General features: G+C 43.5%; 1 protein-coding gene across 2 annotated transcripts in view; it reads left to right on the top strand.

Annotated features, from left to right (window-relative positions):
* Positions 1-12,566, top strand: part of LOC101167110 (transcriptional repressor p66-alpha) — a 29,673-nt gene extending 17,107 nt beyond the window's left edge. Inside the window, exons 2-11 of one of the 2 annotated variants that reach the window (XM_011473510.3) lie at positions 992-1,300; positions 4,676-4,799; positions 5,035-5,166; positions 5,323-5,394; positions 6,175-6,276; positions 7,784-7,984; positions 8,075-8,324; positions 8,434-8,834; positions 9,930-10,158; positions 10,342-12,566. In XM_011473510.3, the coding sequence (XP_011471812.1) occupies positions 1,005-1,300; positions 4,676-4,799; positions 5,035-5,166; positions 5,323-5,394; positions 6,175-6,276; positions 7,784-7,984; positions 8,075-8,324; positions 8,434-8,834; positions 9,930-10,158; positions 10,342-10,475 (1,941 nt within the window). In that variant the 5' untranslated portion in view covers positions 992-1,004 and the 3' untranslated portion in view covers positions 10,476-12,566. Of the gene's footprint in view, positions 1-991; positions 1,301-4,675; positions 4,800-5,034; positions 5,167-5,322; positions 5,395-6,174; positions 6,292-7,783; positions 7,985-8,074; positions 8,325-8,433; positions 8,835-9,929; positions 10,159-10,341 lie in introns of both variants that reach the window. The other variant, XM_011473505.3, reaches the window with a different exon arrangement.
* Positions 12,567-12,796: the final 230 nt, after the last annotated feature.

The following is a 12,796-nucleotide window of genomic DNA, read 5'->3' as shown; positions in this document are numbered from 1 at the left end:
AAAGACACCTGTCCACAACCTCAAACAGTCTAAACCCCACTATGGTCAAGGTCAAAGAGCTGTCTAAGGACACCAGAAATCAAATTGTTGAGCTGCACCAGGCTGGGAGACTGAATCAGCAACAGGTGTGAAGAAATCACCTGTGGGAGCAATTATTAGAAAATGGAAGACATGCAAGACCACTGAGAATCTCCCTCCATCTGGGGCTCCCCCCAAGACCTCACCCCGGGGGGTCAAAGTGATCACAAGAACGCTGAGCAAAAATCCCAGAACCACATGGAGGACCTAGAGAATGACCTGCAGAGAGCTGGGACCAAAGTAACAAAGGCTACCATCAGTAACACACTACACCACACCAGGGGAACACCATACCTACTGTAAAGCACGGGGGTGGAACCATCATGGTTTGGGACGGTATTTCAGCAAAGGGACCAGGACGGGACCGTGTAAAGGAAAGAATGAATGGGGCCGTGTATGGTCAGATTTTGAGTGAAAACCTTCCATCAGCAAGGGCATTGAAGACGAAACATGTCTGGATCTTTCAGCATGACGACTATCCCAAATACACGTTGCCCGGATAACGAAAGAGTGGCTTCATAAGAAGCATTCCAAGGTCCTGGAGTGGCCCAGCCAAAGGATATATAAAGTATTGAGGTTTATTTTTCTAATTTTGTCTCTTAAAGTTGAGAAATATACCTATGATGAAAATTACATGCCTCTCTAATCTTTTTAAGTGGGAGAACTTAACACAACTGGGGGCTGACTAAATACTTTTTTGCCTCACCATTTTTTATGATAATGTAGACCAAAAAATATAACTTGTGTAAATAACAGGATCTCTAATTTGTTTTGAGTAATGTATCTTTTGTAACTTTTCAGGCGACATCAACTCCAGGTTTTCTTCTCCTTGCAATCGAACTGCCTTGTTTTCTTTTTGCAATTACAGTCATTTCTGATGGTTTTTGCATTTTTTTGTTTTGTTTATCTCCAGAGTGAGAGAAGCCATGTCGGAGGAGGCCGTGCGTCAGACTCGCAGCCAGAAGCGGGCTCTGGAGAGGGACCATGCATCTGTTGGTGACTCCCTGGGAGACATGGACAGCAAACGGGTGAAGCTGGAGAAAAGTGACCCAGCCGTGACCCCTTTAGCCCTTGTGGGATCTGGAGCTGAAGATGTCAGGGTAAAGAACGAGCATAGTGCTAAGATAGCAGCCAGTATCCTTAAGACGGGGGAAGTAAAGGCAACCATTAAGGTGGAGGTGCAAACTGGAGATGAACCTGTTGACATGAGCACATCGAAAAGGTGAGACATTTTGCAACATAAAATAAGTTAATGATTAACCAAATGGACCAAAGTGTTTTTCTAAAGTTTTTCTTAAAGTTTTTATTTGCTCAACAATCAGAAGAAGACGATAAACACGTTTTTGTGGATATGTGTGTGATACTGTTTTGGTTTGGGCTTTTAAACTTTCATGGTGGACAACTCCATCTACATCCCTTTAAATAATATCCAAACACTTTGTTGCTTTTTTCAAATTGTCTTGTTCACTTGATATGATAAGATCAAATTGAACAGATCCCAAAATGGCCACATGTCTTGTTGAGAAGCTTAAGAGTCCCATAAAAGGCCCGTACACACCGGGACGAATATTCACCAGGCGTTATTCGCCAGCGTTTTTCGCCACGTTTTTTTGTGTTCACACCCAGGCGATTTTCGCTGACGATGAGCCGAGCGAACATGCAATTTCATTCCCTGACATTAGATGGCGCTTAATGTAAACAGAAATACTCCTGTACACAAGGTGGCGCTGCACAACTTTAGGCTTCTTAAAGTCGCTTTTCACTCAGAAAAAGAGAGCAAGTATTTACGCGCTTGTCAGAATCAAACAAAGAAAACATGAATATTTCCAGCACCAGTAGCTCCAACTGGTGCTTGGTTCGGGGATATTTTAGAATGTCCGTCATTATTTCTTCGCGGCTGAGTAGATGCATCTCGGCGTCTATCTTCTTCGCTGGTATGTGTGCTCAGCAAGGCAGTTTTGTGTTTGAGCGCCCCCAAGTTGTGTTTTACTGTAACTTCAGGAGCTCCAGACACGTGTGCAAAAGCGCCATTCTCATTGGTCGAATAGTTTTTCGATGCGACGCGTCAAACCAAAAAGACCAAACCCGAGGCGTTTTTTAAAAGTGACGCTTTGACGCGTGGCGTTTTTCGCGTCGGTGTGCACACTCACAATGGTGCCCTTTGTTTAGTCACGAGCCGTTAAACGTCGGCGAAAATCGCGGGCGAAATTCGTCCCGGTGTGAACAGGCCTTAACACATATCTTTCTTCTTTTTTTTTTTTACCTCAAAGGTGTTGAATGTGTGTGTGAATGAATAGCAAAATGTCTCATATGCAGAGGTGTCTCTTGAAGCTGCAAGTTTTTTTCTTGTTGTTTTTCTGTTTAGATTTGCAATAGCAAGTGGTCTGATAGGAGTCAAACAGGAAGTTGCTGTGTGGTTGTCTGCAGCCTGCCCCCATTCTGAAAACGTTGTGGCTCCTGAGGCCCAGGCTCCATTTTCTCCCACAGCAGCACCTTAACTCTGCCTCACACTTTTTACAAAATTAAGGCTATGTGTTGAAACGGGTTTTAAACTGGCCATTGCCATGGTTTCAACAAAGGAAGAAGCAGTTGAAAGTAGGGCACAGGATGGAAAACGGGTGTGTCACATGACCATAAAGAGAATGTTATTACATGTTGGGAAGCAATAAATACATTGCGATGAGATGGCGGTTAAAGTGAAACAGATATAGCTCAGCTGCTTACGCGTAGACTATGGTGCATCATCATTTTGAGCAACTGTCACCTTTGGCCTTGGTTCAGTCCAAGAGCTTGCTGCTTTAGGCCAAAGTGAATAGTTTATTGTTTGTATGGAAGTCATACTCCACATATATTCATTCATTTATCAAACCCAGGGAATCCCTTTTGGGGTCACAGGGTATCTGGAGCTGTGGCTGTACCCCAACAGGTCGCCAGTCTGTCACAGGGCTTTGGAAATAATCATTGAAAAGGATTCAATCCATTCCATGGTGGTACGGCAACAAAGCCCACGAGAATCTTCCTTTGGAGATAGTTGTGCATACTTGGTAAATATTGAAAAGCATTAGCTGTCGTGCCTTTCTTAGTTCAATGTGGCCCTCAGCAGGTGTACGTTGCTGTCTAAATGGAGGAACCCACTGCACTGATTCAGCAGTGGGATCATTTTGAAGCTGAGGCATGCAGAAAAACTGGCCCTTACACAACCAAGCAGGTGTGTTGTGATGCTTGTGTTACTGGTTCTTAATAAATGGTAGCGACCGATCAGGACCTGATCTCGCATGTTGGCAGCAAGGCCCACGTTCAAGTCTAATTCTTTTGCTAGTGATCGTAATTACAAAGATTCTCGAGTGTATTTTTTTTTAAACAAGCCATCAAAAATGTGAGGAATTTCTTCCTTTTGATGGATTTAAATAATTCTATTTTGAAAAGTTCAATTTTTAAAGTGCCATTTCCATGACAGCAGTACTTTGAGAATGCTAAGGTTTTTGGAAGTTTATTACACAAATCAATATAGTTTTACCGGAAGAAGCAGGTTAATAGCAGACCAATGAGGTCTAATCACTCTAATGCTCATTAGTTTTCTGATTAGATAGATGAAGAACTGGTAAATTTCTCTGATTGTCCTGCTGGAAGGGCTGTTGGTCTGTGACTGCAGCTGTTGAGAGCGGAGAAGATGGCAAATGAACGGCTATGAAAACGGGGCTGAGCAAAGCCAAGAGAAACATCAAGTCCGTGAGTCAGTAAGTTGGAGTAAAGAAAGAACGAGCACGGGTGGGGGAGGGTTGCGTGAAGTGGCGACCGAGTAAGTGTACACAATAGGTTGGCTCCTGGCCATCTATTCCCTTCCCCCTCACTGTCACCCTCCTGAGCGTCTCCAGCGGACCTCTGCTCGTGATGTTAGCAGCTGGGAGGGAGGGGAAAGCTGAGGCCCGGGCTGAACTGACCCAACTAGGCCACAGGCCCTGCCACAAAGGTAGGGGAGGGGTTAGGCTTGTCATGGTGGCGCATTGGGACTGAGCTTCCAGGCTCTTACTTTCCAAAGTTTGACTGCATAAGTGACTGAATACCATAACAGTTGGACCCAAACGTCAATCTTCTTTCTGCTGTCGTGTAGCTACTCTCGGCACATGTCTGTTCATTTTCCATTCCATCCACACCTCTGAACTTGAGATCTGTGTAGAAGTGGCTCAGTAGCTCGTTTGCTAATTTCACCTCATTTCAGCTTTATGAAAACATGGGGTTTCACTAATCAGCTTGTTTAACTGTCACATTTGTTCAGGAAAACCTAACGGCTGATTTGAAAATGCGCTTGGTTGCATAGAATTGAAAAGGTGTTTTGTTGTTGAAAAAGAGATAACCGGAGCTCTGTTGATGCAACTTTCTGATGAAGATATAATGGGTTGTTGTGCTCTTCCCCTGCCACCATTTCCCCTTTATTGATCTCTTGGTTTCTGTCTTCTTTCTCTCTCTGTCCTAAAACAGTCATGTTACAGCTTGCCTTAGTTGATGCAAAATGACTCAATATCACCATCTACTGGACAAATGGAAAAACTACAAGGTTTCTCGCTCGTTGATTACCTTTTGATGTGTTTCTCATCAGTGACATCAAGACAGAGCAAGAACCACCTTCTCCAGATGATGTGATTGTTCTGTCCGATAATGAGCCCGCCAGTCCAATCATGAACGGCCATTGCTTCACAAAAACAGACACGGAGAAACTGAAGGTAAGGATACGTATTCAGTGCAGTCAAGTTCCTGCCTTTAACTGTGGAAAGGAATTACCCACTGTTGCAGTAATCCCTTTTGGGATTTAAAACTTTAAAAATTAAACATCTATGTTGTTTGAAATCACATGCCGTTTTTAACTTTACAAAGTTTTTCCAATTCCTTGGTAGTTTTCTTTGATGAAATCATACACAGGGTAAAGAGAATCTTTTCTTTTTTTCTTGTTAATTGCAGAAGAGTTCACCTGAAGAAAGGGAAATGATCATCAAACAACTTCAGGAAGAACTGAGACTTCAAGAGGCCAAATTAGTGCTTCTGAAGAAACTCCGGCAGAGCCAGATCCAGAAAGAGAGTACTGTACAGAAGGTAAACGGGGAGAGGGTTGAGTCCCTGCCAGGTGTCTATAGTACTTGTACTGCACACACATTTTGCATGCATGTTCATGACTTCAGTTCATATTGTCCTTGTTTTGTCTGCAACATGATTTATTACTGACCTGCTCCTTGTTTGGTTCATTTCAAGGCAAGTGGCTCAGTGGCCACTCCTCCACCTCTTGTTAGAGGAACCATGACATCAAGTAAAGGCCCCCTTCAGGTAATGTATGCATTAGGGGTGTAACGATTAATTTCAAAAACAATTCCATTCAAATCAAAATTATAGATTGACGATCCAATTCATTCTGAACGATCCGATTGGATCCGATTCACTGATCTAAATGGATCCAGAACATCTTTATCCAGAACTTCCAGCAGTGAGACTCAGACAGAAAAACAGTGAAGTTTTCCAGATTCTTGGATTTCTTCCAGATAAACTAGAGAAAATGAAATCTGTGTCCAAACAAACAAGTAAACTAGAATGAATGTCAAATCCATTCACATGTTAGTTTCCTAAAGTTCACCACTGTTGTTTTTCCACATCCAAAGAATCCAAAGGGAACATTCTTAGAACATTCTAGACCCTGGATGGTCACATGACTTTATTCAAAGTCTGTCCACACATTGGACTGGAATGATGGTTTTAATGACATCACATGTGTGTTGTCCACTGATGCATTAAATAAACTCATCAGATCTCAATCAAATGGTATTTTCTAATGTAGATCATAATTGATTTATTACAGTTTTAAATCATTTTATAATGCTATAGGTTGATTTGATTAACAACTTGCCTCAGACAGATCAATCTTGTTGGATATTAGGATTTCGTCCATTCATCCATTCGTCGATTAATCGTAATGCCCTTAGTACGCAGTCTTTCCCTTTTCTTAGAAAATGCATACTGGTAGTTCCAAGTAAAGCTAACGCATTTTTTGTGATATTTTATGGCCATAACATAAACGCATCATGTAAATGTAATTATATTTGGTGTTTACAGGTGACAGGGCGTGGCTCGGGCACAGTGATCCCTCCTCCTTTGGTACGGGGAGGCCAGCATGTCCATTCAAAGCACAGCTCTCAGATTGTCATGCCCCCGCTGGTAAGAGGAGCCCAGGTTGGTGAAGAGCTTTCAGTCTATATTATGATGACAGCTGGATGCCTATTCTTTAAATTGCCCTGTTTTATCCCTTTAACACCAGATGTTGCCGGTGACACCTAAATAACTCGTGGTCTTTGACATACTATAAATGTTCAACCGTTAACGCAGTCACCAGCTGATTGTGGCATGGAGAAAAGCGTCTTTTCACTTGACTTATGTAAATGGTTGCATATTGGCACTAGGCTGCATTTCTCCACTTCTGCATCTGTTGGAGTTACGTTAGGCTTTAGTCACAGGTTTTTGGGTCGTCCCGGCCCATGGAGGGCTGTAGACTGAAGGAGCTTTATTTTAAAGGGAACACAGGTGTGTCTTGCAGTTCTGAATGTCATGAAAATGGAACGTACCATTGTTGTGAGTGTGGCAAGTGTTTCGTAAAGCATCTGGAAGGAGAATGGAAATTTTTGACTTTTAACTTTTGACATTAAAGCAGCTGGGTAGCTCAGTTGGCCGGGTATAGGCTCAGTAAAGGTTAACGGCCGACAAATTGTTCATTATCAGAAATTAACGCACGACGTGGAAGCCTGAACGGTTCCACGCAAAGATCTGGACGGCTATTAACCCACTTATACCATGGTCAAGACATTACAAAAGAAAGAAATATTCAGTCAGTTTTGAGGACGTTATTCTTGTTATTTTTTTCGGTTTGGATCACTTTTTTCACAAAAAGTGGACTATTTGTTAGGTGGTGCGTTGCCGTGACAACGCATTAAATAAAGCATCAGTTTAGAGAGAAAGTTCACCTCTTACCGCTTGTTTTTGTCCAGATGGAGCTAACCTTTGTTTTAAAGAAGCCGGCGCAGTGATATAAAACATTTGTTGTGTCACCGGAACTTCTTTTTTAGCCGAGCGGTTATCACTGTGGATTATCCCTTTTTGTTCCATGATCCGGGTGAATGCTTGATTCTGATTGGGTGTGCATTAAAAAGTGATCATCCACGGTGATAACCGCTCGCCTGAAATAGAAGTTCCAGTCACTTAGCTTAAATGTTCTGTACAACTGCACTGGTTTCTTTAAAATAAGCTTTAACTTCATCATGTGGACAAAAACAAGCGGTAAGAGGTGAACTTTCTCTGAAATGATGCTTCATTTAACCCATCGTGACGACCAGCATATAGATCGCTATCTTTGATGCTGCACTCGAGGTCTGCACAAAGGGCTGTCCTATGGGTTCACTGACTGCTCTAGGATCTTGACGCTTCCTGCTGGCCACCTGTGTGCCCCTACAGCCCGTTTTTCGTCCACAGACGGCCTGTATCCACCCGTAAGGGCTGTTGGGAGCAAGGCAATAATTGTGTCAACGGTTGAAGAGTTACGGTGGTCGAAAGACTAAAAACTGGAGCTAAAGCTTTGGTGTTAAAGGGTTAAATGAGCAATTTCACTGTTCTTGTTATTCCAACAACTGATTATCCTGTCATGATCTACTGCTTGTGCCTGTGTGCTCTCCAGCCAATCGCAGTGACTCCCCAGCAGATGGCTAGTTTACGCCAGCAGCAGCAGCAGCACAGTGGATCAGGCCCTCCCCCCCTCCTGCTGGCCCCCAGGGCATCTGTCCCCAACGTCCAGGTCCAGGGCCAGAGGATCATTCAGCAGGGTCTGATCCGAGTGGCTAATGTCTCCAACAGCAATGTCATGGTCAACATCTCTCAGGTCAGATTATCCTGTAAAAGGTCGGATTTGCTCACACTTATTCGGAGCGGTTTTGTGCGTCTAACCTAAGGATTTTGTGTTCACTTTTAGGCTTCTCAAAGTGGTCTGAAAGGCTCCTCAGCATCACCAAACTCAAGTATCAACGATTCTCCAGCGAGCAGACAGGCTGCTGCTAAATTAGCACTGCGTAAACAGCTGGAGAAAACGCTGCTGGAGATTCCTCCACCCAAACCTCCGGCTCCTGAATTCAACTTCTTGCCTTCAGCTGCTAATAATGAGTTTATCTACTTGTTGGGTTTGGAGGAAGTGGTGCAAAAACTTTTGGAAATGCATGGAAGGGGTAAGTAAATACGTTTACATTTCAGTGCTCCAAAATCCAGGTGACGCTGACTGTTGAATGTAGAAGTATGAGCCTAGAATAACTCTGTGTTGTGTTACCATGCACAAAGGCAATCTAGGACCAGCTACTGCAATGGCCAACTCCATTTCCAAAGAGCCACATACCTGTGCCCAGTGCAAGACAGACTTTACCTCCCGCTGGAGAAAGGAGAAAGCTGGGACCATCCTCTGTGATCAGTGCATGTCGTCCAATCAGAAGAAGGTCCTGAAGGCTGAACACACCAGTCGGCTTAAATCTGCCTTTGTTAAGGCCCTCCAACAGGAGCAAGAAATTGAGCAGCGCATCCTTCAGCAAACAGCCTCCTCTTCCTCCTCTGCCTCCCCCGCCTCTAAAACCACCTCATCCTCTCCCTCATTGTCAAAGAACGAGATGCTTCTTTCCCAGGGATTCAAGCAGGTCCGACCTGCTATGCAGCACAGATCTGTGGGTGCTCACCATTCTATGAAGCAGGTTAGTCTGACAGGTTCAGTCCAACATCTTATTAGGTTTTTAAGTGGGATCTTTACTGCAAAAGCAGATTCTCAAGAAAGCAAAAAGACCCTTGTGTCAAGAAAGAATGTCGTATTTTCTTTTTTACAAGAAAAATGATGTGAAAAACGTTTTTATAGCAAAAAAATCTTAGTTTTCCTTAAAATAGGAATTCTTGGTAAGCCCTTTTTTCTTGCCCTTTTGGCAGATTATTATTATGTTTGCTTATTTAAAGAAGATTTGTTTAATTTAGAGAATTTTAGACTTCTTTCTTGCAGTGTAGTTGTTCTTTTTCAGAGCCTTAGGCTGTGTTCACACCGAGCACGATTCACACATCAGGGCCGTCCAGTTTCCTTAAGTCAACACACTGCTGCAATCAGAGGTCCTGCGGCGCGATTTGGGTGTGGGGCCCTGCAGTGGCACAACAATGGCGACGTTTCTGAAAAAAAGTCTCTGTTCAAATATCTAAACGTTGGGCAGAATCTGCATGGCGTTAACCAATCAGGATCCGAGCTTTGGCCCATGATTTAGTGATGACATGAGCCGTGTGTGGAGTTCAAAACCAACACGGAGGAGAATCTGATCATTCTCCTCATGAATATTCATAATCATTATGTTTATACTTTTCTTATTTGCATCGAAGCAACAATGAAGATATATCCTTGTTTTTTTCCCTGCACTAATGCGGGACGGGAAGTCCTCAGACTGGGTCACAGAGAGACAGGAGTGCAGCTGACAGCGGCCGTCATTCAGACGCCGCTCTGGCAGCAGATGCTGAAGCTCTTATACCGATGCTTTTTGATGCTTTTGTAGAACTCTTTCAAATAAATCAACCTGACCTCTAAACATCATCCGTGGATCGGAAATGAAATATACAGTCAGTGCTTCAATGTAGCGATCAGGCTAAAAACTTTTTACGTTTCTAAACATATTTTTGAACAGGAATCGAGCAGCAGATTTGATGCTCATCTCAGCCGAGGCAGAGGATGCCAATTTACCAGGCAAATGGCGTTGGGTGTGAACGCAGCTTTATCTTCAGTGCGGCTTAATGTTTCATCGCCTTATTTGTCTTTGCAGAGTCAGCTGTCTCACAGCATCCAATCTGCTGTGAGCTCTCGTGGAGTGGCTCACTCCTATACCTCTTCCCAACTCCAAAATGCGGTGGCGGCGGCGGCAGCACTGGGCAGCAGGTCAGATAAGCACGTCTCTGGCCGCTCCCTTCAGCAGGGAGCAAAGGGCAGCAGTGGCAGCAGTGGCAGCCAAGGCAATGTGGTGGCTTGGAGGAAGCAGAGTGGTGGAAACACTGGTATGTTGATGTTAGATCAGAGAAATGCAGGCCATTTCTTCTCTTTGATGGATTCATTACTCTTGCTTGTCTTTGAGCATTTAGCTCCTTGTCTGTACTTTTGGAAAGACCACGTGGCTAATCACAGCCCGTGCTTTTTGGGCTTAGATGGATGCGACTGACTTTGTGTTTGTCTGCTGACAGGTGTGACCATGGCCTACGTGAACCCCAGCTTGTCCGCTCATAAAACCTCCTCTGCGGTTGAACGTCAGCGGGAATATCTGCTGGACATGATTCCGTCGCGTTCCATCTCCCAAGCTGCAAACACGTGGAAATAATGCAATCCCACTCCCAAAGGACACCATAACTGTTCGCCCTCTTGATACCACGAAGAGCCATTCTCACCATTCTAAAGTTTTCTATGGACTCTGTCTTTGGCTGAAATGGCCACTGGGTAGTATTCAACGTTTTCCCTGCTTGGATGGAGATGCTCTTGCCTTTGCTTCTTTTGCTACCTTCTTCCTGTTTTGGATTCTTTCCAAAATGGAATTTGCTGTAACAGCTTCTGGGATATAAAGACTAAAGAAAAAAGTTAAAAAGATTTTGGGTACCCTTTGGGGGGGGCTGGGGTTGACACCAGTGGGTACAGTTACACTTAAGACTCCAGTGAGTTAGCCTCTCTTTCCCCATCTGCTTTTTCAGCCTCCTGTCGTTGCACCTGGAGGAAGTTGCCACAGAAATCTGTGATCTCCTTTGCCTCTGCCCTTAGGCTGGACCAAGTCTTTGGCTTCTGTGTGCAAGATATTGGCCTTACATACGTCCCTCCTCGGCCAAAGGCAGTAAGACTCAGGCCATTTGGTGACCTAATTACCGTCATCTGTGGGCCTCATGGCAGAGACTGTTGAACTTTGAGGACCGTCTATAAATGAATCGCTTCAGCTTTGCAAAAAGGACCAGGAAAAAGGAAATAAGAACCTGCGTGTGCACACAAGACTGCCTCGTCCCTCCAGCTTCGTGCGTATTGGAGAGAAGTTGGTGTGTGTTTGATAATTTAGTATGATTGAATGTTTGGATGTGCTCTTTCATCTGTGAGTCCTATACTGTGTTTGAAATGTTGTGCTCGTGACACTTTGGAAGAGGCCTCTCTTTGAGGTCTGACTTTACAGGCTAATGTTACTGTTAAGGTGGTTTTACATCTGCTGGGTTCCATGTGGTGGCCTATTTTATTTCCTTTATTTTATCCCTTTGTTTGCTAAGATGAAGAAAAAAGTCAAAGGTTTCACTGACTTTGAGTGAGAGCACAAAGCACCCGTGTGGAGGCCTGCTCTGACGACCGGTTCGCCCAACAGTAGCTAGGATAGGCTCCAGCAGCCCAGTAAACCCCCAAAGGGATTGAGTTGGTTTTGAAGATGGGTGGGATGGATAATTGTAAAACGAACCTTCCAAAGAAACGTTGAAGCCTAAGCAGAAATCCCTTCTGCTTTTGCTGAACCCCCTGGAACATGAACTAATGCTAAACTGAGTGGGGGTGAGGAATGTCCCATTTCCTGACTTTACTTTGCCTCATATCATAGGTTGTGGTGCTTCTTTTTTCTTTTATAAACAGATGTTTATTTAAAGGGTAAGTAGAGATGTATGCTTATGAATGGATGTTCACTTTAAAGTTTGTGTCTCCTGCATCATGTGGCTCCAGTTGACTCAAGAGAATCTGGGCAGGATTCGTCGTTGTTATGGAAACGTCAGACAACAGAAACCCAGAAACGGCACAATCATCCTTATCAGGAAGATTTCTATGGTTTCCATCTGGCTGTTCAGTCGAGTCATTGTACATCTGAGTTGTCTTGCAGTGGTGCAGGAAAAGCTGCAGGACTTCTCATAGATATGATGGGTTATGGAAGTCAGTTTCTGAATTAACTCTCAGTCGATTTAAAATGCAATGCAAAAGTTAGGGCTGACTTCACTTCATGGGATTGTGGTATTTTAAAGATTTCTTTTTGAAAAAGACCAAACCCGACAAACGGCCTTAGACGGCTTTTGTCCAGCCTGCAGACGTCTGTCATGTGTCCCTGCAGGATGCTGGATTTGGACAGGCTTCAACTGGATATTGTTGAAAAGACCCAGATATTTTCAATTTGAAATCTCTGTGATGAATAAGAAATATTTCACATTCCCAACGGGCAATAGATAAGGAACCTACATGTTTAAGAAAGAAACAAGAGGGGGTTTAGATGAGCTCTTTTTGTGCCCTGCTAAATGTAACTGTGATGTCCTGACTACTCTGTTGCTGCTGTCTGCCAGCAATATTACCATTCCATTCATTTGCTGCCATCCATTCAGTGCAGCCCTGACACAAAACAGTGTGACAAATAATTCTTTGGGGGATTTTTTTCTTTATCAAAATAATAAAACTAATTTTAACATGTCTTCAACGGTTTCGTTGTTTTTTGTTTTAACGTGTTTGTGTAAAATAATAAAAAGAAACCACTCTTTGGTGAATACTTTTATAAGGTGGATTAGATCTTTTCCTTTTGAGAAACTGTAAGTAATTATTATAACACAACTAGGATAAAAATAGGTCACCAGAACTTTGAGTAGTTGTGTACACGTGAACAATGTTGTTGCTACCCATCTGTTATAGAAGCAATGGTCATAAGAGGCC

Source organism: Oryzias latipes, chromosome 4, assembly GCF_002234675.1.
Source record: "Oryzias latipes chromosome 4, ASM223467v1".
Lineage (NCBI taxonomy): Eukaryota > Metazoa > Chordata > Actinopteri > Beloniformes > Adrianichthyidae > Oryzias > Oryzias latipes.
The sequence above is the reverse complement of the archived record's forward strand: the minus strand, read 5'-3'. Positions and strand labels throughout refer to the sequence as shown.